Source organism: Ciconia boyciana, chromosome 15 (genome assembly GCF_034638445.1).
Source record: "Ciconia boyciana chromosome 15, ASM3463844v1, whole genome shotgun sequence".
NCBI lineage: Eukaryota > Metazoa > Chordata > Aves > Ciconiiformes > Ciconiidae > Ciconia > Ciconia boyciana.
In genome coordinates, this window is record NC_132948.1 from 3,980,739 (window position 1) to 4,005,653 (window position 24,915).

Here is a 24,915-nt window from a genome sequence, read left to right on the forward strand (position 1 = left end):
CCGCAGGCCCAGGGAGGCGCCGCCATTTTCTCACCCTCTCCTCAGGGCAGCAGAGGCCTGGCTGGGGCTCACCCCGCAGCCGGTCCTGGGGGCCCCGGGAGCCCCCGGAGCCTCTCCACCCCGGGGGATGCCACTGGTGGCGAGGTAAGGGTTGGGGTGAATGGGGAGGGCTGTGGGGAGCCCTGCGGTCCCTAACACCCCTCTGCCTCCTCAGGTCTCCCTCCTACAGCCCCTCGCCTGTGAAGAAGAAGAAGAAGAAAAGCTCCAAGAAGCGAAAAAGAAACAGGTATTTTTCCCTTGAAAATGTAATTCCCTGCCGGCAGCGGCTGTTGGGGGGGGGGGGAGGGGTTGGACAGGGGGTGGAGGACATTACTGCTGTCGGGCACCTGGTTCAGCCCTGTGCCAGGAGGGCAGAGAGGCGTCAGACTCCTGACTCTTCATAATGGCTGCCCAGAGGGCAGGGCCCCACCGGGCGGTGAAAGCCAGACAGCCGCGGAGGGGCAGAGCCAGCATCCCTCTGGGCAAGGAGGGCATGACATGGGGTGCACACCCAGGGCAAACAGATAAATATGGGCTGTCGGGGTGTGGGGGAAGAGAGACAGATAAGCCAAATCAGCATGAGGTCTGCAGAGCCTCCGCCTGCTGTCCTTGCTGTCCTGTTTCACATGGCTCCCATCCTCTGGGATGCCAATGGGATCGGAGCTTGGGGCTTGCACTGGTCCCTTTCCCTTCTCCCCTAGCCTGCAGAAAGTGTCAGCATTTGGACCAGGAAGAGGTTCAGACTGTTGCCTCACTGTAAAGGTTTAAGGTGACAAGACCAGCTCCCTGCATCCACATCTTGGCCTTCTCTCCCACCCCTGGGCAACTGCCTCCACATTACCCTTCTGAAGCCCATCTTTAATTTAAAGAGCACAATTAGATTTTGAAATTGCAAGTATTTCACTGGTTTCTCTCAACTGTTAAACCAATATTTGCAGAGAACAGTGGATGCTATCTCCCTTGGAAAGTTCATGTATTTATAATATATTGAACCAAAGAGAAGCTACCAAAAATGGATAACAGGGTGGAAAGTTGAGCTTGAATCTTAAAGAAGAGGGAGGGAGGAGGAGAGACAAGGATATAGAAAGTCCTTCAAAATAATTCCTTCCCAAGGAGTGATTGTTATGCTCTTTTACAGATGCCATCCCCTGATGGCAGTCCTGGGTCAGATGCTCCTTGGCTTCAAACCTTTAGTACCCATTTATGCCCCTGCAAGCCAAGGATAAGCTGTAGCTGGTCCCAAAAGGCAGCATGATAAACCATTAAACATTAGCGACCAATGGAGGTTGTTTCCAGACAGCTGGTACCACTTCAGCTACAGATCCCAACTGACCTTGCCACAGGCAGTCTCACGGCCCCTCTAGGCAGGACTTCAGGCCATGTCTTCTGCAAGATGTTGTGCTCCAAGCTGAGATGGGACACAGCAGGCTGTGCAGCGTACTGGGGCCAGGCCTTGCTGCAAGGAAGAGTGTCTTCCATACTTCCAGGCTTTTCTACAAGGATCGCCAGCATGGTGGCTCCTGTGTCATCCCAGGGATGCTCCAGGAGGCAAGACAGAGGCATGACGCTGGTTTGGCTGTGAGGCTGCCCTGGAGTTATACAGAAAGGATTTTTCCTTTGACTGCTACTTGTCCTTCATACAGAAAACCAGGGACTGGACTCACCTCTGCACCCTCAAACTAAGTGCAGTGCAAAACTGTGGAGGCAGTACCAGAGAAAAGGGACCCACCAGGGACAGGGGATGTATCTGATGTCTATAGACTTGTTATTCTGAGGATCATATTCTCAATTATTTGTAGACTGTGATAGTCACTTCCACCATACCAGCATTTCTCAGCTACCCCCTTGCCGGCTGGCTAAAGGATAGCCAAGGCCATTCTGCCCAGCTGGTACATGAGGTCTTCTCACAGTGCTCAGTCTAACGCTGGGCCTACCCACATTGTCTCTGATTCAAATTTCCAGTTTTGTGAGACCCTGTATTCAATGTACATATTTGTGTCTTGCAGGTTATCTTCAAAGAAGAGAAGACACAGGTAAGAGTTGAGCAAGTGTGGATGGTCCCTCAGAAATATGAGTTTAACGGTCTCTTCAGGATCTCACAAGGTTGATGTTCACTGGGTGGGGGCAGAAGATATTTTTCTTCTGTGTCTCCTTGTGGAATCCCCTTGGCTCCCCCCATTCCCTGTGGGTCTGGAGCTACCCTGTCCCTATTCAGCCTTATGCATTCCTCAAACCCCACAGGAATCGGGTCTCCAGCCCAACCTGTGCAATCGAGCACATAACTGGAAAAGACCTCCTGGTATAACCTAGCCCCTGGCAACTTCATCCATGTTGCATCCGTCCTGCATCTTGAGTCTTCATTTCTCTTATGGTTTTATTTGCAACCAGTGTGGTGTCCCCCAGCAGTGCCCATCTTTGAAACATTCAGAGTCAGTGGCTTTCCAGGTGTGTACTGGAAGAACTCTCCTGATTCCAGTACATGCATGCACAGTATCAAGAAGTATTCATCTTTTCTGTGGGAAAATGCAAAGCCACCAGGATGGCTGATCCCTTTGAGGATCCTTTTTGGCCAAGCCCACAAGCCAGATTTGCCAGCAGGCACTCAGATCCCCTGTGCTGCGGCAGAATCATTAATCCCTTTAATTTTTATTGCACGCTCTTGGGCAATCTAGCTGTAACATTGATGTGTGATTGTGCAGCTTTTTATCAGAACAGAAATCTCCGAATTAATTAGCCATTTCTTATTTAGTTCTTCAAGCCCCAAAAGTAAGAGAAAGGAAGAAAGAAAACACAAAAAACAGTAAGTAGCGATTCATGGTGTTCCCTGCCCTGCCTGTGCAGAGCTGTGGGGCTAGGAAGTCCTTGATGTGGTGGGTCCCCTGGAGCTAACACCGGCTGCACAGCCCCAAGCAATTCTCAGGATTATTTTGCAGCTAAAACCAGCAATTCTGGTTTTGCTGGAATGCAAAAGGATTTGTAGGAGCTGGAGATCTTTCCTCTCCCTCTCTTTTGTGCCACCTCATTCAGTACTTTTTTGTATCTCACAAGGATGTACAGTGTCTTGTTCATCCAGTCCTGAGCAGAGACTCCAGCTTTTCTGATGAGGGCAGCGTGAGAGGATGAGCTCAAATCTGCGGAGCGCAGTGCCCCAGAGCCTCCACTGCCCAAAGGGCAGGCTGGCACACTCTTACTGCGAAGGGCTTTAGCTCCTCCTTGTCTGCTAGTCTTGGAGGTTACAGTAGAGGCTACTCATGATATACAATACAACCAAATATCCGAATGGGAGCAGAAGGCAATGGGGACTAGGGAAGAGAAGGGATTGTTTGGAGGTGTTGGAGACTGTAAAAAATCTGGGGTTGAGGTTCCTATATGCCCTGGAGTGCTAGCAGAGCACAGTCCTTGTCTGATCAAGGGGTGTGGTATAAAATGTGGTTCCTCAGGGCTGGAAGGAAGACCTGTAAGCCTTCTCTGTTTTTCACTTCCTTCTCTGTCTTCTCCTGGGAATCACAACTTGCGGCTTCTCACCTGCTTTTAGAGCAAGGAAACAGATCTGTGGCTGAACCCTGGGCACCAAACCCCTGGTTGGCTTTGCTGGGACTCAGGATACCCTACTAGAGACAGAAACTGAGCTAGCAGATGCAAATCTGCTGGTTTGTTTGGTATTAGTAGGACCTGCCCTTTAATTCTTCCCAACACAACTTTTAGATCTTAGGCAGAGGGACAATAACCCCTGACACCACCAGTGTCTACCCCAGTATGCATTGGGACTGAAGAGATTGGGAATCTATGAGGTGCAGAGCATGTTGCACTGCCTGCACAGGCCATCTCTGTTGCGTGCAGAAAGCCCATCTCCTTTTCTCTATGATTTCTGCATGTTCAGTAGCACAGCCACCTTTTTTTTTTTTTCCTCAAACTGGGCTGCTATGCATCCAGAAATCTCAGTGGTCCTAGGTTATCAGTAAAAGCAGGCACTCGCCAGCCCAACATGGCACTAGCCAATATGCAGTGGACTAACAGTGTGGTTAAAACAAAGATCAGATGCCCTGCTGGTATGCACTGACCTAGGGGAACAAGAGCTGCTAGAATTGCGCTTTGGGGATAAACAAGCCGAGGCATTTTAGCCCTCATCTTTCAGCTCACAAATCAGAGCTGAGCCACTCCCCGTTTCTGCGAACCTTCTTATTGCTCCTGGGCGTGGATCAGATAGATCCCATGAGCCAACTCAGATCAGGATTTTTGTATGATCACACTGCTTTGGTTTATCTTTGTGTCAAGCAACTGGTTATCTAAATCACACAGGACCAGTTTTTCCTCCTGCAGAAAGGGAAAACTCTTAAACTGGAGGGACTGATGCAGGTGGTGGAGAGCAAACGTGGGGATTTTCACACAAATCTACCATGTGAGGGAGAGATGTTCAGTGTTGCTGATTTCAGCTGTATTAAAATAAGGAAGGAGGATCCCAAAATGTTACGTTTTTAAAAATATAAGCATAGGCTGTGAAAAGCATCAGAGAAAACAGCCAGGCAGAATTCAAGCAATTGCCCTGGAGGTTGCCCTTTTGTCTTAAAGGAAACGCTGTTCTCAAGCAATTGATTTGCTGAGATTTTATAACAGCAAATTGCGAAATGCTGTCCAGGCAGGTTGTATTAGTGCTGTCAGTGACTGGTATGGTGTGGCCATGAAACCAGACTGTTCCCACCAGCTAACCCATCATTAGCTTTGTCTGCTGGCACAGCGATGCCAGCCTGAGCAGAGCGCTACACTACCAGATCTAAAGTAACTGCTGTGGTGGGCAACGATGAGAGGGAATGGGCACAGAAGGTGACAGGTAGCCTGCCATCCACATCACCCTGCTGTCTGCGTGCAGGACTTCAGCTGTTGGCGTGGGCAACCATGGCCCTTCAGTAACAGGGCCAGGTAATCAGTAAGAGCCTGAACGGAGCAAAGGGAAGCGCAGCAGGGCACTGAACCTGGGTCCCTGCGCACTGTTTGCTGGTAACTGTCCTGTGGCCCTGTCAGAAAAGGGAGCAGCAGTGACTGGACACCTATAAGAAGCCAGGTAAAATGGTCCTGCCTCTCAAGCAGGAACCGTGCACAGCGCAGGCTGCAGTTAGGGAAGCTCTACTTTATATAGCAACCATAAGAGCTGCCCGTAGGACTGGCTAGACCCTCCCACCTAGAGAGCATGTGGAAGGCTGACTGTTACTGAGTGTACTGTATTATTTGGAGCCAGTCCTCCTGCATCTGCTCTTTAACAAGGAGCCTGCACTACAGAGAGGGTTAGAGCAAGAAATGGGAGGGCTGGAGCTTTGCAATGGGTTGCCTGGAGGGACAGTGCTCCCCCAATGAGGGTCAGCAATGGGAAGGTCCCAGGCTGTTCCCTGGTTGTCGCAGAGTAGGTTGCAGGATGAAGGGTAAGCAGACGAGTGGGCAAGCACATAGTTCTTTAAGGTCTTGAAAGCAGAAAAGATTGGTGCTGCCTGCTGCACTGCTGCATGCTAGTCCATAGATCGTCCCCCAGCAGGGTACAGAGCCAACCTAATAGCTTGTAGTTAAAATGCTAGCATAGATCTTGGTAAGATGGCTTGCCTTAATGTTGGTGTAGCTATGAAGGGATGGAGAGTTTCTCATGCCTTGGTGTCCTGTACAATATTTCACATACCAATTTCTTTGGTTTAAAACGCAGATGTCCTTTCTAATTTGAATGTTATTGACTTCAGCCTCCAGCTGCTGGCTCTTGCATCCCCCCAGTCTGCTAGCCTAACAGTGGTTTTCTTCTCTGCTTCTTAAAGTTCCCGTGGGCGCACCCGGAAATCTCATCGCCATCGCCACCGCCGCTGCCACTCTCGCTCAGAGAGCTCCGACTCCCACTCCCCCAGCTGCCGAAGCAGGTAACATCACCGCTCCCTGAGCTGAGTGTCCTGTGACACTTCCCAGTGGGCTCAAGAACATGATTGCAATAGCTTGTGTGACCCACAAACTCTGTGGAGCCACATCCCATTCTGGTAGCAGCTATGTCACGTACTGGGGGCTGAGCTTCTTGTAGTCTCAGCCATAGAAGGGTTTTGCCTCGAGGTGCAGTGGCTGCAGCTTTTCAGTCCGGCAGTCACTTCTAATCCCCGTGGCTGATGATCAGCCCATGACAGCTGATTCCAGCCTAGTCTCCCTTCCCCAGCCCAAGGGCTCTGTACTGCTGATGTCCCAGGAAACCCTTAAACTTGGTCTTAGCAATGGAAATATATTTGCCCGTGGCATTCTCTAGCCGCTGTCTTTGACCTGATTAAAATCTTTGTCCTGTGGATGACGGATGCGTCCTGGGGCCAGTTAAGTGGATGCTGGTGCTAGACCTGGCATCACTGCAATAGCAAGTTACACAGTTTATACACATCATGAGTTCATGTTTCATGTTTTCTGAAAGCACTTGAACAAACCACCCCCACTCTCCCACTTCACTCCTCCTAATTACTGGGAATTTTCTTATGAAAAGCTGATGATCGGTGGAGGGAGAAATACAATCAGCAATTGGAGGGGTGTTCATGCAAGAGCAGAGTGTGTCTTCTCTTGCAGGTGTATTACCGTAGGGACATTCAAGGCTGTGTGAAAGTATGGTTTGCCTTGAGCCACCATAAAATCATGAATTGGAGCTGAAATTTGAGGTTAAGGTCCAAAGCCTGGATGCAAAATATTTTTTTAAAAAAGTAGAAAAAGCACAACACCCCTTTTCTCTCCATCATGACTCTACAGAGCAGTCATGTGGAAGACCTTCTCCCACATGCAATGGCCTAGCACAGAGCTGCCAAGGGTTTGTATGGAGCTGGTAATGGGCACAACTGCAATACCGAGGAATAACGGATTGGCTGTTCGTGTTTTCTGGAGGCACAGAGCCAGGTCTCGGGAGGAAGGTCATAAAACACGGCGAAGACACTCCCGGCACCATTCAAAGATCACGGCGAAACGAAGCTCCTCTGCAGAGGTTCAGGCCAGCCAAAAAGCCAGCCAAACCCTCCCGCTGTACAGCTTCCTGTCTCCTAAGGAAGTAGTAAGTATTACACACTCTGCTTCTTTGCTTGAAATAGCCACAGGAATCTGGGCAAGAAATCTGATATGAAATTTTTATAACTCAATTATAGCAATGTTAGACAAAGTTGGTTAAAACTGTATTATTTATTAATGGTGCTGTTCTCCAATGTATTTAAAGTCATTCCTTCCTTCAGCACTTTCACACCAAGGGTGGGGCTGGAGAGGGGAAAAATTTGCAAAGGCTCTAGCCTATGAATAATGAATTGAGGACATTTAACAAAAAAAAGTGGCCTCCAGCAATGATATTTTACAGGGAAGTGTTTGTTATGCAGTCTTTGCTCAGCTGGATGTGAACTTAATTCACTGGTCTTCATGTCCAAAAGTTTAGTCCTTCAGGGGAAGAAAGGGAATCAAACATATATGAGAAACATTTACATTTAATGAGTTGGTGATTATTGGCAGGGGATGTTTTCTGACTATCAGGATCCTTCTAGGATCACTGTTGCTCTGGACTGACAAGCCCAGGGGCCAAATTTGGAACTTATGAGGAGCTCTCCTTGATGCTAATGGGAACTGCATGTGCAGCCGAGGATAAAATCAGGCTCAGTGCCTTGGGATGTTTTTTCCATATACATGGAAAGAGATGATATAATGCATGCCTTAGAATTGAGGGAGCAAGAGATGGAGAGAAATATTAGAGATTGATATGAAGTCTTCCTTTTCCCGTGGCACATTTCCGCTTTGTTCCCAGTAGCTGCAAAGCAGAGGTGTGATGCTCTTTGATCATGGTGTTAGTATCTGATTGGCATTCTGGAGAGAGAAATTGCTACATGGGACTCATGGTAGTGCAGAATCTGGTACTCGCACATGTGGATATGTAACATTAGAGGTGTCTTGAGTACAGAGTCTTCCAAGCCCCAAAGTGGTATACAATTGGGAACTGATTTCTCCTTTAGGCTCAGTCATCAATTGGCAATAGCTCAGCTGTACGCAGTAGCTACATCAGATATGAGATAGATAGTGCCAGCAAGAGGAGAGACTTTATCTGCTCACCCACACAGACAGCGTTCCGATCAAAATACACAGAGATTATACGTGGGTACAGACAGGCACAAGCTGTCTCTCAGAATTATAGATATGCATATTTACTCTCATTATATACATCTCCTGAGTGTGTAGTGCACATGTGAGTCATTGCTTATAAAACCATATAAGGTAGAGTGTGAACAGCAGAACCTGCACACCACGCTTAGATGCGTGTGTGTGCGCACATGCAAAGAAAGAATAACAAGCTATGAAGCTTTTATTGCCGTGAGCCTGGGGTGTTGCCCGCTGTCAACTTGGGAAGGTAGGAATGAGTTAAGAGCTCCTCCCAAAAATCAACCAGCCAAAGACTGCATCATGTCACCAGGGGTTTTTTTGGTTCAAGCTGCGTATTTTACATAAGGTTTTCAAGTCTAAGCCTGGTTTTTAATTGGTACTAGGTTTCCTCTCTCTGAAGCCAGGCTCCCTGAGTCCTGTGAGGCCGACTGCCAGCTGTTCTGTTCCCTGAGCAAGAGTAAACTCTAATTTAAAACTGTAAAAGCTTTAAAATGAGCTAAACTCAAGCATCCTGCACTCCCCTTTCCACTTGCTTCACTTGGGGTAAATGAGCACACAAGCTGCAGGGCAGGGAAAATCAGAGCTTTATAGTGATAGATGCAAATTAAAAGTCATCAGGCTTTTTCTGCTGTATTCTTTCTAGTAAGGGTTAATAACACAGGCAAATATTTCAATGACTAAAAGGCATCAGTACCTTTACTATGCAACCCACTGGTGTCCTTTTGTTCCCAGAAGGAAGTACACTCTCTTGGGACATCATTCAAGAGCACATTTAAGCACTTGTTTAAATTGAAGCCCCTGGTTAAGTGCTGCCCCTGAAATTTTTCTGAATAAGGTCATTAAATATCATGTACTTAAAACTGGCAAGGGAAAAATGGAATGGGAACTTTTAGTCTCATTTATTAATGACTATACACAACTCTTTGATGCCTCTCCTTTTTGTGAGTTAAATGGTTGCTCTATAAATAAGCGTCGTTCTGTCAGAATCTACTTTGAGAGCAGCCTGGATGTGTTATGAAATGAAAATGTGCTCTTGCAGAAAACGTTGATCACATATCAAAAATAAATTACTGTAAAAGAAAAGATCTGTGGAAAATTCCAGAATTGGGATTCAAAAAAGCCATGTTTCAGTCCTCTATGGGAGTTGGTGTGCCACACTCCTCCCTACCCTTCCCTCTGGCCTGGGCTTCCACGCCAGACCATCCTTACCTGGGGAGATGCATTGCCATATCTCCAGAGGAAAGGGATTGTCCAGGGAGGATCCCAACATGCAGAAGAGACCCAGAGAGACAATACACAAACTCCCATGAGGTAATGCTATAGCACTTCCAAATCAAAGATTTTGCTTTTTAAGCCAATTTTTATTCTATATTCTTTTTCTTCTGAAAATTTGAAGCATTTTGTGACAAATTCTGCCACCCATCCCCCGCGGTTTGCTTTCCTTCCTTTCTACTGGAACAGCCACAATTTCTAACTAGGTCTGCCTGTAATTTATGAGGGATAAGGCAGACAAAAGAATGCCCTGCCCACGTATCTATGTTGCTGCTTCTTTCCCTCTTGCCTTATGCATAAAGTTGATGCACTCACACATGCACACGCATGCACACATGCAGAAACACCCCAAAGTTCCCTGCTACCTTTTTCTTTTTGGCAGTGAATTTCCAAGCTTCTCCCTCTCATTCTCCCTTTAATCCCATGCAGCTGCAAGAGCCACCTATTGAGAATAGGATTGTGGGTCTGTGCCTCAGCATGCGGAGAAACTGTGGGTAATATGCAGCATCTATTTTTGAACAGAATACCCCTAACCTGCTGCAGACACTTCATTCCACACTGATACAGATGTATTACATGCCACTGTGCTTTCAGTTGAGCATTGCAATATAAATACCTGCAGGGTATGAATCCAATTGCCTTTGTTGTACCTGATGAAGATAACTGCACACTGCATACACTTTACCTCCACTGAAACTCATTTACAATGTCACAAATTAACATAGGCTTGCGCCAGATTTTCAGTGAGGCTCAGTGGGGTATGGTTGTTCCAAATGGCGCTGTTTGTCTTTGTGCTCATGTGTCTGCAGAAAGATAGAAGTGAGGATATACTGTGCAGGGGCTGGCACAGCGTATGCAGGAGGGAACCTTGTAGCAGATCTGTGTATTGGCTTGCTGTTGCTCTCTGTTTTCTAGCCTGGGCTTTGGTTTATGTAGGTAAAGCTATTCTTTTAGCTGTTAGGCAGCATGTTTCTGACAACAAACAGGGCCCTTGAAGAGCAGAAAGGCAAAGCCTTCCATAGTTATGGAAGTTGCTCTCTCTTTGCTTTTCCTTTTCTCCCCTCCCAGCCAGGGGACTGAGGTTACCCCTAATTATTGTCCAATAAATTTGCAGCTCAGTACTGGGACCACAGGAAGGCCAGCAGCTCGGTGAAGGAGGGATGCCTGCAGCCATGGGAGGGCTGTGCTGTACACCAGGTACCAAAGGAAGCGGTGGAAGGCAAACCCTTGCTCCAAAGCAGAGCCAGCCTGGCCCGAGCCGAGCTGGGGACACCCTGGCCTGTGTTGCATGACGCTGGCTGCACCCCAGCAGGCTGAAAAGATCTTTGCAAAGGAACAAACCTTTGCGTGGCATTCTCAGGAATTTACCCCCAGCAATGGATCTGTGAGCCAGGCTGCTCAGCAGTGTTGCCGTCCAGCCCAAATAACCCAAGCTCTGACCTTACAGGGACAGATGTGTCATTGCCTCCATGCTCCTGAACTTAGCTTAGCCCTTGTGGTAGAGAAAGCCTCACCCTGAACTCTCCATCTAGGAAAAAAAGGATATTTTCCACTCAATATTCCTTGAGTCAGGGATTCATAATTGTGCAAAAAGGGGTTATATTGTATTCCCACAGCACTGCTATTTTTTGTACTCCCTTAATAAGAGGTTGGCTTTTCAGCTGGTGCAAATCGTCAGCAGAGGGGAGCCCGTCTCCCCCAGGCGAAGGCCTCCCCCAGCCCCGGAAGATGGAGGCACCCCCAGACCAGGCACACAGCCTTGTTCCCCCGAGCAGCCCTTCGCAGCAGGTGCTGCTCCCCGTGCTGGCGGCTCCTCAGCAGATGTCTGCCGGGCCCTTGCCGAGAGCAAGGCTCACCGGGGTCATTGATGCAAGTTTGTTTTTTTTAATTCCTTTCATTATTACAATGCACAGAAAAAGAGAGAAAGGGAGACATTATGCACCTCTGAAAAAGAAATTAACTCCACTTTGAAGTGAGTTGCAAAACAAGAGAAAAAAGACCCAAGGAAGAAATCCTCCAACTATAAGTGAGGCTGTGCCATGCTGCTCGTTGATGGGGTCTCAGTCCCCTTATGGCTAAGAAAATGTATAGTCATCTCTCGCCTCAGGGCCGTTTGCAGCACAGCAAATGGACTTGTTCAGTTTAATTGAAAGACGAGTAGTGACTGTATTTTTGTAACCTATTAGACTGCACTGCCTCTTGGTCTAGGATCACACTCAAAATTACAGTCTGGAGTATGAGTGAGGGGCTCATTTCTACTCCCCCTTCATCTTTATTAAATAATGATTTGAAACAAAAAAATCCAATAAATATATATCTTGGTTTCCCTTGAGGGCAGTAGGAGGTCCCCTGCTGAAAGCTGGAGGAAGCAAAGTTCACTGAGATTATTTAATTACTTATTAGAGAGGGGGAAAAAAATCCAAATGTTCGCATACAGAAAATTAGATTCATGAAAGAGCAGACCCTTTTAAGACACCCTAGAAAAATAAAAAGCCATTAGAATTCAATTGAGCTCTGCACAGTGTTTTCGAATATGGTGCTCGGCTTCCATCTCGTGTGGCTGGCATGCCTTTCAGAAACAGTAAAATGGGACCAGAAGCAAAGCCAAGGTCGTCAGATGGGGAATTTGTCTGAGCAGACAGGCAAGTCAAGCACCTTGAGACTCATCCTGGCTCTTGCTGCAGGACAGAAATCTTCCCTGGAGCCCGCAGGAAGCTACTGGCTACAGCCTGTTGCCTCAGGGTGGTGGGGCTGGGAAGCTGCTGTGTCCCTCCCGGCACCTGCCTTGCCCCAGCCAAACCCTGCAGCCCTCACAAGGATGGGGGGCTCCATATTTCACTGATATCCACGTGTTGCCTCTTCCCAGAGTGCAACCTTTTGGTTTAGACCAGAGCCTTTTGGTTTAGACTGGGAGGGAACAGAAGCAAGGTGTTTGCATGTGCAACGCTGGGGTCAGTGTTCCTCGGAGCAGCCCCATGCCTGCGCCAGGCCTATCCTATTTCTGTATCCAGGGAGTACCTCACATGGTGGTTTTACGCCTGTAAATGAAAGGTGGTCAAAAGCTGGTTGTCTCTTGGTTAGGGTTCAGATCTAAGGCAAACCATAACCCATCTTTTAAAAAAATATTTGCTGCCATATTTGAAAGCACAATCCCATATCTTATGGGATGTGGCTGGGTAGAGCGCAGTGGTTCACAGCAAGGATGCCAGCTCTCTCGGGGCTCTGGATGTGGCATCAGGGTTTCAGAAAGAATTGGTGAAAAACCGAGCTGGATACCTGGCTCTCTTATGCTCCTTTGACATTCCAGTTTCTACTGGAGTAAACAAGGACTGTCAGAGAAGTGCTAGAGCTGAGAAGTAGCAAGGAGCAGTACCAGATGCTGAAATGAGGACTTGCAATGTGTGTCTCTATTCATTCCTAGTTGGGAATATCTGGGAGATGTTTCTGCTCTGTCCAGGGCTCCTGCATGGAAGGTGGAAGTTGGCTAGTGAAGAAGGATCACTTCATTTCCCATGTCTGCTGCTGGGGCTCCCGATGGCTCTGAGTTAGAACTAAGCATGGCTTAGAAGTTAGTATGGAGTGGGGATGGGAGAGTCCCCAGCTCCAGTATAGATTTGCTGGGATGGACTAATTCCTGTCCCTTATCCCAGAAGCAGTAATGCCTTCCTCTCTGGCAACGTAGGAAGTACTTGAAGATCCTCCAATTCCAGGTGTTTTCAGAGCGTGATGATGTTGTGAGCAGTCATCGTTCTGTGGACTGTGTGCTGAGAGATGCTCTGTGTGTTGGCAGCTGCACTCTGGTTTCAGTCACTGCTGGTTCAGCACATGCATCTGAGTCAGCTGTCCCTGTCCCAGTTAGCACCTCTTGAACTAGGTTGAGAGCAACACCCCCCGAGGGACACAGATCAGATGCCACTGGCAGGAGGGTGGATGCGAAGGCACCATCTGATGGGATGAAGGAGCTCCATGTAAAAAGTGATACAGGCTGGGTCTGTAGCCCCTCTGTGGATGAGTAAGAGCGCTGTCCCTGTGCCAGCCTGTCCAAGGGCTAAGCTCTCCGAAGGGACTGGCCCTGTCCCTGCTGTGTGACAACTGATCCAGGTCTCCTCTGCTCTCTGAGATACTACCAACATTGCAATGTGGTTTTTTTCTGCTCAGAATATGGCAGATTTGTGAGGGCATGGCCCAGGTCCCCAGTGTGGAGAGTGTGGCGTAGAGGGAGGGCATTGTGTGCCCCAGAGCGTGGCGTGAAGACATGTGCAGGTGTTTGAGGGAGCACAGCTTGCTGGGAACATGTTGGAGGACTATCCTGAGCAGGGGGAACGAAACCTATGTGTCCACACTCTAAGGACCCTGGACCAAACCTTATGGGTGGGAATGAGGAGAACAGAGCATCTAAGTGAAAGAGGAGGAGGCAATACAAGAGCGCAGACTTGCTGGGTCCATGTTTGGCCCTAATTCTCACCCCATTGCAAGGGCAGACGTTAGCACTAACATAGCCTTGCTCCCAGTGCCGGTACATTCCTGGACTGGCTCAGGCAAATGCTGGTGGAGTTTGAACTATAAAACACTCAAATTACGTAAATCCCCTTGGTGGTGCTCAGGGTCCCAGACAACAGCCCTGCCCAGGGCAGCCTATGTGGGTTTGGGGTCTTTGCTGACCCTGTCGGGTTCAGCAGCCCACCAGAACCCAGCCAGGGTATGGCTGAACCCCCACGCAGAGGCTGGCGGGAGCAGGGCTGTCGTCCCCTTCCCCATAGGTCTCCAGTGCAGCACGGGGGGGGGGATATTTTTCCTCCTCTACTTTACTTTTTTTACATCTTCCCTCACTTGAGTTCCCTTTGTCACTTCCATGAAACCCAAGGGGATTTAGTGCAAGCTGCGACTTTTCAGCACAAGCGATCAGCCTCCAGGAACGGGCTGGATGGCCTAACTTAAAGCAGAAGGAAACAAAAATGAATAATAAGTGAGACAAGCAAGCAGACAAAAAGCAGTCATGACATTTGCATAGAGGAAGCAAGCGAACAGTTGGCAGTGTGGATTGAAGAGAGGGTTTATGTTTTTTTCATGTAATTTGAGACTCTAATGATGGACTTATGTTGCCCGCTCTTCCTTTTTTCTTACACCTTACCTACTAAAGGAGGAGTTCTTGATGGGTAAGTGGATGCTATCCGCAAGACATCAGGGAATTTCTTAGAGGTCACTCGAGCACATTAGCTATATCTTCTTCAGGGGGAAAAAAGCACACAAAGAAGTATCTGTATACCTTTTATTTCCAGAGGGATTTTTCTTTTTTCCCCCTCCCCCTTCCTTTTTTTCTTTTTTTCCTTTTTTTTTTTTTTTTTTTAGTTTCAAAGTAATAAGCTTGTTTATTTGCCAGTTTTTACTTTGTACAGAAGCCCTTAATTTGATTTGATTTGATTTTTCATTGCTTATTTTAGTGACATTCATTCAGCCTCTTTATTAAGGAAGCTTAAAAAATTCACTCATTTAAGATTTTGGCATTTTTGTTTTCTTTCCAAGGATTATGTAGGTTTTTTATATGTATATACCCATTTCTTTATTTTTTTTCCTCCCCCTCTTTAAGGTTGAATAAGGGCTTTGTCCTCTGTTATACCTTTTTTATTTTGTTAGTTAGTTATTTTGATTCTTTGGTTGCCCGTTTACTTCGTTGAACTCTTTTGTTTAACATGAATCGCATGCTGGTACTCTTTGCATGATCTCTAAATCTTCCCGTTATCATAGCAGGGGGAAAAGAAGTTTCTTCTTACTGTGGATTTCTTTCAGGGATATGTGCTTTTGTTTTCTTCTCCTCTTTCTTCTTTTTCTTTTTTCTTTCTTCCTTACTTTTCTTTCCTTTCCTTTTGTTTCAGTGCATCATGATGGTAAAATTTCTGGGTTTATTTAAAAAAGAAAAAAAAAGAAAGTAAAACCAAAAACAACCCCCCCAAAACCCATTCAAACAATGCCAAATGGCTTTTTTGCTTTCAGATCTCTCAGTCAGGGTCTTCTGCTGACCTCTTTACCAAAACAGACAGCCTGCCTGGCAACCTAGCCAGCCAGAACGGAGAGTATCATGAATATGACTCAGGAAACGATACTTCCTCCCCTCCCTCCACTCAAACGAGCTCATCCAGGTCAAAGGACAGCCAGGAGAAAAGAAGTCTAGTCCATGATGGCTTTGGCCATGCCTTCTCGTCCGGGAAGCCCAAACTGGCCAACAGCGATAACAGCTCTGATTCAGGAAATTCCTTCACCAGTTGCTTTTCCCAGACCAAGGGAACAGCTTTGGAAAATCTGTCTCCAGATGCCCAGGGACAAGACCGAAGGTCAGTGATTACCAGTAGCTGCTGCTGGCAGCCAAATACCTGGTACGTTGTTGCTCTGTATCTCCTGCCCGCTCGCCAGTTGCAGTGGTGAGCTGGCAGGGAGGTTTTTGTGGTCTGGAGGCAGTTAGATATGAATCACACCCACGGTCTTGCCAGTCTGGAGTCCAGAACCCAGCAATGACCAATACTGTAGTCTGAGGAGGAAGATGAAAACCCAGCCATCACGCTCCTGGGCATTGCCTGTGCCTGCTCTTCTGGCATTAATGTGGCTAATGCAGGGTTTGGCCCTGGGTCAAGCTGTGTCCTGAACACATCCCTGCTCAACAGGACCATGTCAAAGAAAAGAGTCGCTGGCCCTTCTGGGCAAAATCCGAAAGGTGCATCAGGGGGTTGCCGTGCTAATTCTCCCCCTCTGCTTACTGTGGGGAAGGGAAGCGGGGTTCATTTTCACTAAAACCATTACAGGCTGTTCTTTCACCTGCTCAGTGAGCCAAATCCAGCCTGCCCCTTCCCAGCTCCTTCAGGACTGGTCCTGGGTGGCAAGGTAGCATCTCCTGTAGGTGGGGAGCACAGGAAGGGGCAAGTACCTCACTGACTGCAGGATAACACAGCAACAGCTCTGTGCGCTGGGGCCATGGGGCATCAGGGCCAAGGGCAGGAGTCAAACCACCATCTGGTGCCACAGGTCATCATCAGGAGAGGGGAGGAGATGCCAGCCCATCACCGCCTCCCATTCCTGGGAGTTTGCCAGGTGATGTTGGGGATGAAGGCACTGAAGCGCGGTGGCTGGTACCAAAGGCTATGCTCAGGCAGTGGTGTTAGGGAGCTTTTCCAGCTCAGGCCCTCAGGTCTTAAAGGCTGAAAGTTAGAGCCAGGACGTGGTCTGGGGGTGGGAGCACTGAATGAGAGAGGAGAGGGAGCCAGGGGAATTGGTGTTAGGAAGAACTAGCCCTTGATTTTCAGTCAGAGGGTAAAATTTTAGGGCTGTATATACTTTTCACATTGTGACTCCAGTGGGATAACTCTGCCTTCACATGGGTGGAGCTGGGATTGCAGCTGGCCCTGGCTGTTGGGAGGCTGCCTCGATGCTGGGCTCTAACCCCAGTTCATACCCAGGGCACTTCTGGAAGTGGAGGAATTCACGCAGCCCTGTCCAAAGGCAGCAGGACGTGCCCGCTCAGTGCCCGCTCATGCTGCTCCAAGGGCCGGGCTGGAGAACAGGCACTTGCCCTGCCATGCTCTGGCTTTCCCTTGCTCCAGCACTTCTTGCCTCGCTCCCTCCCCAGGACCTGCACCGCTCGCTGGCCTGACCCAGGCTCTGCCAACCAGACACCTCTGGTGTGTTGGGCATGGGGCAGAAGAGCTGCCCCTCACACCACCTGAGACCTCTTCCACAGCCCTTCCCTGGCACAGCCTGAAGGGTGAGCTCTTGGGCTCTGACCCACACATATGGGGTCTCCTGCAACAGCAGCCTGGGGAGCCGGGAGCTCTTTTTTATCCCCAGCTTGGGAATGGGAGGATGGGAGTACTTGTTGGCTGGAGTGTGGTGCTCCCCTCAGCCAGGCACCAGTCCCAGTTCAGCCACAGCTTCAATGACTGTCCAAATATATGTTCACAGAGGGTGCCTGTCCTTATGTCTCAGCTGTTCGGAGGAGAAGCAGCGAAACTTCCTCCCGTCCCCAACCCACAGCTCCCCGCTGAGGCCATGCTCCCGCAGCGAGTACACCAGCACAGGCAGGTCCTCGCCCAGCTCCAGCCACTCCAGCCGCTCCCGCTCCTCACACCACAAGGCCTCTCCCAGGTACTCCCGAAGCAGGTCCTGCTCTTCAGGAAAGAGGTAAGGCCAGCTAAAATGGCTGTCTCTGTCACCCTGGGCAATGTCTAACTCTTGCAGGCTGGCAGGCATCTTGCAGGGGGAGGTGTAAGAGTTTGCGGGGTGCCTAGGGATCCACGTGGCTTGGGGTGAACTGGCCACACAGAGCTGAGCCGAGACCCTGAAATATGGGGCATCTCTTCCCCCCATGAGCCCGGTTTCAGAGGAGTCTGGTACAGCCTCACCCTCCAGCATCTTTAACTCTTTTATGGTTCTTGCCTATCCCCAGGTCGTCTTCACGTTCCCCCAGCTATTCCTCCAAATCCTGCAAAAAAAGTCCCGGGAGCAGGAGTTCAAGGCCTCGTCGGAGCCCCAGTTACTCCCGCTACAGCCCTAGCAGGTACAGCTGTCTCCTCGTGTGATACCTGCTGCCTCATGCTTTCCCACTGCCTCTGTCACTTGTTTGGACTCCAGCACACTTGCTGGCTCCTGCCAGCCCCAAACTGCTCCCTCAGCTTCCTCACTGGGTGCTTTAGTCCTCAGCACCAGGGTGAGAGGGAGCAGGGGGACACAGAGTAAGGCCTATGGCAGTATGTTATGTTGGCCCTCAGTCCAGTGGAAATTTCTCACCATTTATTGCCCCAGAGCTGGTGCTGGTTGCAGAGGGAAGAGCCCACAGATGAGCCTTTCACTTTCTGTGGGAAAAGTGGATTTCCTATAGCCAAGGACTGCCCTGCATTGATTCAGGTGAATTTCACACAAAGCACTTTTGGGGATAGGTTGCTGGGAAGGAGACCTGTTTTATCCCTGGCTTTGAAGCATTGTGGTATCTCACACTCGGAGTGTGTGGCAAGTGAAGTGGCTATTCCTCCGCTCTGAGCCCTGGCAGGGGACATGCTATGTAGCCGAGAGCGCACAGATGGCTGCTCGGTGGTGTTTGCAGGGCCTCATGCGAGTGGGAGATGCCTCACAGGAAAAGCCGGGGAGTGCCCCTCTTTATCATGCTGGTGTAAACGCTGGGCAGAGCCTTAGGCTCCGGTTGGGTCTGCCTGCAGCTTTAGTCACCTGAGGAGCCCGTGCCAGCCAGCAGCCCCTGCAGCACAGCTGCAGCCCTTGTCAGAGAGGGATCTTATTGCAGTAGGGAAAGACACTCCACTTTTCAGAGTCATGGCTCTGCCAAAGAGTTGTCAGGCCCTGGGAAGTGCCCCTGCTGTGTGGGCAGATGCCAGGTACCCTCATGCTGGCACTCACGCAGCCTTGCAGAGAGAAACACAGTCCAGGCAACTATGTTCCCTCTACACCCCATGGAAAACGCACATCTCGCAGCTCAGCCCTGGAGATGCCTTTGGGCAGGTTTTCCTGGTAACACCTCTGCTGCTGTGAACATTTTGCACACTTAAAATGCTACATTCCCAGGGTCTGATTCTTGCAGGCTGTGACAATCCCTGCACTAGTGTAGGAGAACATTTCCTGCGTGCAAGGATCAGGCCCTTGATCTGTAACATGTCGCTTTGCAGATTGCATTGAGCAGAGTGTATGAAGTCAGCTGCACTCCATGGAAGGGCCTGTGCTGACGTGTACGGGAATTTAACAAAAGAGAAAACCATAGCAACACCGGCACTCCTTCTGGGGAGCCATGCAGAGCTCCACAGCCCTCACGTGGGGCCTGCTGGCAGGGTTGTTCTCGCCTGCTTCTGCAGCACGGCCAGCAAGAGCACTTTTACTAGAGCTAAATACAGAGTACAGACACAGGTACATGGAAGCCATCTTAGCTTGGCAGTGCAGGGCCACCAGGAGACACTGCTGAAACCCCCAGACACAATTAGTGGGTGTCCATCTGTCCAGCCAGATGAGTGTCTCTTTGTCCAGCTAAGTGAGCATGTGCAGGTCTGATGCCACCAGAGCACTTTGCTTGGAGTGGTCCCTTTTGGAGCCGAGTGTCCTCTGCTCATGGATCATTGCCTCCACATCCAAAACCCACCCCACAAAAACCCAGCAGTGACAGTTGCCAATCTGTGCCTTCCCCAGAGACCGTGAGCGAGAGCACAAGTACAGCTCCAGTGAGAAGGAGTCACACAGGGAGCGTGACCGGCAGCGGCGGCGGCGGTCGTATTCACCCCTAAGGAAACGCAGGAGAGACTCTCCCAGCCACCTCGAAGCTCGGCGCATCACAAGGTAAAGGAATGCGGTCCCATCGTTTGGAGACAGGCTCAGCTAGCACTCCCCAGGGGGACATGGGCTGTCCTTGGGTCCCAGCCCTTGCCAGCGGAGCTTTCTCCAGGAGGAGACCGGTTTCCCTGAGCCTGATCAGCAGGCCCTTCTGCCCCTCCTAGAGCTTGGGGATTTCCAGCTAGAGGCAGAGGGAGGATGGGGGGGGTCTCCTTTACAACAGCTGAAGAAAAAAGGCAGATGGAGTCAGAGCAGTGACTCACCTGTCAGGTGCCAGGAGCATCCCCGCCCCGGGCTTTTTGTTTCACCCTCTCCTGTGGTAGATGTCCCACACTGTAGGGAGAGTCAAATATTGACAGTAACCTTCATGCTGAGGGCTCTTTGGGACAACACCAAGCAGAGCCCAGCCTCAAACTTGGTGCTTGGGACATTCCCCAGGGATGCGGGGGTGGGTGGTTTGAATCCCAAGGCCTGTCAGCTACCTGATCTCTTCCTTTTTTCCTTTTAAACAAACACAGTTGCGTGTTGGGGGAGTGTTATGCAGAGTAAACAGTGCTTTTTGGAGATTTTGGCAGTAAATCTGTCCTTGTGTTGCTGGTAACCCATGTCTTTCTGTCCCCACAGTGCCCGCAAACGCCCCATCCCCTACTACCGTCCCAGTCCCTCCTCTTCCAGCAGTGCCAGCAGCTATTCCTCCTGGTACAGCAGCTTTAGCCGCTCCCCAAGCCGCAGCCGGAGCTACTCCAGCTACCGAACGAGCCGGAGCCGAAGCTGGAGCAGCAGCAGTGCCGAGGGCAGGAGCCACAGCCGGAGTTCAGGCCCCCGGAGCAGCCGCAGCAGGAGCATGAGCTATGACTCAGGAGGCAGCTCCGACAGCCTGCATCGCTAGGGAGTGCCATCGACGGCTCCCGTGCCGGCGTCGCTTCCAAATTCCTGGCATTCTCCGCTTCCTTCCCACCTACCTGGCCATCGATAGCAATCATCCCAGATACTGATGTGGTGGCAGTGCCGGGTGCCCCTTTCCCGGCTCGGAGTAAGAGCCCTCGTGTGCCCGGTGCAGCCCCTTTGCCACCTCGTGGAGTGGGTGGATCAGTCCCAGCTCCCCAGGCCAGGGCTGGAAGATGGGTCGGTGCTTTACAGAGGGTCTGTCATGACAGACCGGCTCCATCCTCCCCGACGTCCCCGTCTCCCCATTGCTGCCGCTCTCCAAAGCACTACCAGCTGGTCCAAAGGAAAGAATTCAGCTCCTTGCTCTTCTGCCAAACCAGGAACCAGCAAATTAATTTCTGTTGGAGGGACAGACCCTGTTAGGGAGGAATTTGCTGGGAAGCTTTGGTGATGAATGGGGGTGACCTGTCCCCACCAAGGCAAATATCAGGTCCCTTGGGTCTCTTCTCCAGAGTTTCTGCCCACTCTGCAGCAGCCTCTTCCATGAGAGAATATTTATTTATTGCCAGTCAGCCAGTCCCTGCTATAAATAGAAGGCTAGAAATCCCTCTTGACGTAATTCCTGGGGAAAAAAAGGCCATTCCCTCTCTTTCTCCTGCCCTTTCCTACCAGGTATGCATCATCTTTTGCAGGGTTGTTTTATCGCCCCCAGCACTGTGACTTGCTTGCAAACAAACTGCTGAGGTCTGAAGCAGACACGGGGCCAGTGGGGTACAAGGGAGAGGGGAGCTGGTGCCACACCGTGCTCCGATGGCCAGGCCAAGGTGTGGGAGACAGGGGCCGTGGGGTTCCCTTCTCGGAGGAACCCTCTTGCAGTTTGGGTTTAGGTTTTTCTAAAGGGGGCCTTGCCCTTGGAGTGCAATGCTGGTGGGACTGTAAGGAGATATGGAGATAGCCTAGCTGTGGGGTCTAGTGAGAGCACACAGGGTTAAAAGGGCACTGCATGAGCCAGGGGACCCCAATTCCCCTTCCTCGTAACAGGCAGCAATTTTAAGCAGTGCCAGGAGGATTTCGGGAAATCATTTCTCCTTGAGACCCTCGGGCTCCCCAGAGGCAGGATTAGCAGCCACAGCAGCCCCATCGCAGGGCCCGTGCCAAGCTGCAGCAGGATGCAGTCGTGCCCCAGTTTGTTGCTGGGAGGACGGAGCAGTGCAGGGGGACAGAAGGGCCCCCCGCTAATTGCCTGTTTTTCCAAGGAGCCGCAGGCAGCAGCAGGAGGGCCCTGCCTGCCTGGGCGGCCCTGGGGTTTTGTCTCCCTGCCAGGCCTGCTAGCCCAGCTGCCTGCGCAATTACTGTGTTTTGCAGGGTAACAAAGGCTTCTCCCAGCAGAGGCTGAGCTGGTGCTGAGGAGTTTCTTTCTCTTACAACACCTGGGTGCTTAGAGACGCTAATTTGGGTTTAAGACTTCCCTCCCTCCCTCCCTTTTTCCATCCCCTCCCCTTCCATCCTGCATGATTATTAACAAGTTTGGGCTTAATGAGTCAAGGAGGTGTGTTGTTTAAGTGTCACAGAAAAGGGCTAAGTGGAGCCAGCATCTGCTGGAGGAGGAGAGGGGGTAGAAATGCAGCCGCTCCCCAGCTAAAGAGTTACCTACAGCCCCCCAGTCCTGCTGGCAGCAGGTAAAGGGGCAAAGCCGCAAGCAGAGGACGGCCAGGTGCCATGTGGTGGTCTGGTGGAGCTGGATGATCGCCTTAGCAAGCATATAGACCTGTTATCTGTTGGAAGGCACAGCAGCGTGGGGTGTATTTCCACCTGGGTGGCACGAGCGGAAGTTTTATGCCAGGGGTCCCTTTTTCCCAATATCCTTCCTACTGCTGGTCCCCCTTGTCCTGTGCCTTCAACCCCCGAAGTCCCCCCTTTTCCCAGTCCCTCATCCCCCACCTTCTCTGCAGGTAATTTGAGGATGAGGGTGGCCGAGGCAGAGAGCTGGGCACTGGTATGGTCAGTGGCTTGGTGGGGACATGTGTCCGTCTCCTGGGAGGCCACTTTCTAGGACATAGAGCAAAGCATTCCTGGCAGGGCTGAGCAAACGCTCTAGGGCTGTGGTTGAGGGATCAAAGATGGGGTGTTCTTGCAGTGGGGTGCCACTGCCTTCCCTCCTGTGCTGGCCCTGACAGCGGCCCCTTGGCCATCTTCTGCAGTGAACTCCCTTCTCGTAAAGGGCTGAAAACCTCACACTTCTTCCCTAAAGAGTCTCTCCCAGTTTGACGCTGAAACGCCCCATTCTTCTGCTCCCCGGGAAGACCCAAAGGCAGTGATGGGAGCCCAAAACCCAGATCTACCGGTGTTTCAAAAGTAGCTTCATGCCCCTTAACACCCCCTAACACACACGTGCATCTGTAGCAAGGAAGCAGCGAGCCGGGAGGTCAAAAACTAGGAAAGAAAAGAAGAGGGGCTTTGTGCAACTGGTGTAAATATCAAACACAACACTGACCTGAGTTCCTCGTGGCTGGGGACGGGTGAGCGCAGCACTGGATCAGGGTCAGCAGCACCCGCCAACCATGGGACAGGAGATGACTCTGAGGGTTGCACGGGGCTGCCAGCAGCTCTCATATCCATCCGGCTGATCCGCGCTTCAAGGACTGCCTCCGCTTGTACAGTCTGTGGCAGCTAAATGCTCCTGGGGTTTCCCGAGCAGACTTGTGTTGGAGTAAACCTCTTAAATTATTTATTTATTTATTTATTATTATTATTCTATTTTTAATTGTATGTCAGAATGGATGCAGGTGGCCACCGTTACCAGTATTTTTTTTTTTTTAACAATAAGTTATTTTTTTGATCTATTTGTTTGTTTGAATGTATCCATGCCGTTGTTCTTGTGTAAAGTTTTACAGCGCTGGCCCCTCTTGGTGAGGTGGCTGGAGGAGCGATGGTCACTCCTGCTGCCGACACGTCCCTTTGTCTGCACTCTCCGGAGCAGGGCGAAGAGCGTATGATGGACAGAGGGATGCGGGGCAGAGCTGTTTGTCTGTTTTCATGTTAAAATCTAGGGTTTCTCATTAGATTTGTGCAGGAACGCAATGGATGTGACCACAGAAACAGGTCTAGGACCTCATGGAGGTGACGGCGAGGGTCTGCTCGCTGGCTGGCCGAGCGACAGGGTGTTTGCAGTGCTGCAAGGGGAAGTCTCGCCCCGGTCCGTGCTCATGCCGGCTGGGTGCCAGCTGGCCGCCACCGCTGTTTCCCTTGGCTCCGCAGCCAGCGCACAACCTGAAACCGAGCTGCTCTGCACAGGCACCGCTGGTTTCCCTGGGAGGATGCCGTCGCTAGGACTCCCCTGCTGTGTTTATCCCTGCGCGATGACCCACCCATGGAAAAACTAAAGAAATGAGACCGTGAGAGAGTGATCTGTGCTGAAGATGCTTGCAAAATCCAGCCTCTGCTGACGGGACCAAACCCAAGTCTGTGTGTGTATGTGTACGTATATGTGCGTGTATATGGGCACGTGTGCATATACATATGAGTTTCCCTTAGTGGTGATATTTATTTTTTAAGTTATTTAAGATTTTTAGTACAACCTGGAACATCACCCTCCCTGTCAGTGGACAACTGGGTTTTCCGTCGGTTTGCGAGAAGCCCGTGAGCTTTTCTGGCTCTGTGCCTTTTGCCAGTGCTTTTTTTTTTTTTTTTTAAAATGTTGTTTCACCCATTCATTGCTTTCATGGATTTTTGCTCCATGTCTGGCATCTCAGATTGCTGCTGGCAGTCTCTGCAAAGAGCAGCGTTCACCTGGTGGAAAGGCAGCTTGATCACTTCAGTGTTGGTGAATTGCTGCTCGCCCGCAGTCGGCTGCACAAGCGATGCCCAGGGACGGCTGCAGCCTCAAGGCTTCAGGAAAATCTCTTGGACATTTTTTGGAGGCCGTATCTCTGAGGGGTTTCCTTTCCTCAAACACAGAGGCTCTTTCCCACCCACGATTTTGTTTCTGTCCCGGTTGCCTTTCCCCGGCAGAGCGCACGTCACAGCACCCGCTCCCAAATGTCCCCCTGACCCCAGAGTCGTGCCGTCGGCTCTCCCCGCTCCTGGACCCGCCTTGGCTCTGGGTTTGTCACACTGAGGGCGGCTCGTCCCACCTCTCCCAACCCCAGCGCTCCGGCCAGGCTCCAGAAAACCCAGCACAATCTCTGCATGTTTCTTCATGGGTTACAGCACTCGGTTGAGCTTTGCTTTATGTTTCTTTTCTCAATGTTTTTGTTGTTTTGGGGGACTGAAGTCATACCAAAC

The 24,915-nt window shown here is 50.3% G+C and overlaps 1 protein-coding gene across 1 annotated transcript in view; it reads left to right on the top strand.

The window, feature by feature from the left end:
• Positions 1-21,753, top strand: part of SRRM4 (serine/arginine repetitive matrix 4) — a 46,268-nt gene extending 24,515 nt beyond the window's left edge. The window contains exons 4-13 of the mRNA XM_072879845.1: positions 215-286; positions 2,046-2,072; positions 2,789-2,839; positions 5,832-5,930; positions 6,916-7,078; positions 15,424-15,761; positions 17,380-17,598; positions 17,864-17,974; positions 19,603-19,749; positions 20,368-21,753. Coding sequence (XP_072735946.1) covers positions 215-286; positions 2,046-2,072; positions 2,789-2,839; positions 5,832-5,930; positions 6,916-7,078; positions 15,424-15,761; positions 17,380-17,598; positions 17,864-17,974; positions 19,603-19,749; positions 20,368-20,632 — 1,492 coding nt within the window. The 3' untranslated portion in view covers positions 20,633-21,753. The remainder of the gene's footprint in view (positions 1-214; positions 287-2,045; positions 2,073-2,788; positions 2,840-5,831; positions 5,931-6,915; positions 7,079-15,423; positions 15,762-17,379; positions 17,599-17,863; positions 17,975-19,602; positions 19,750-20,367) is intronic.
• Positions 21,754-24,915: the final 3,162 nt, after the last annotated feature.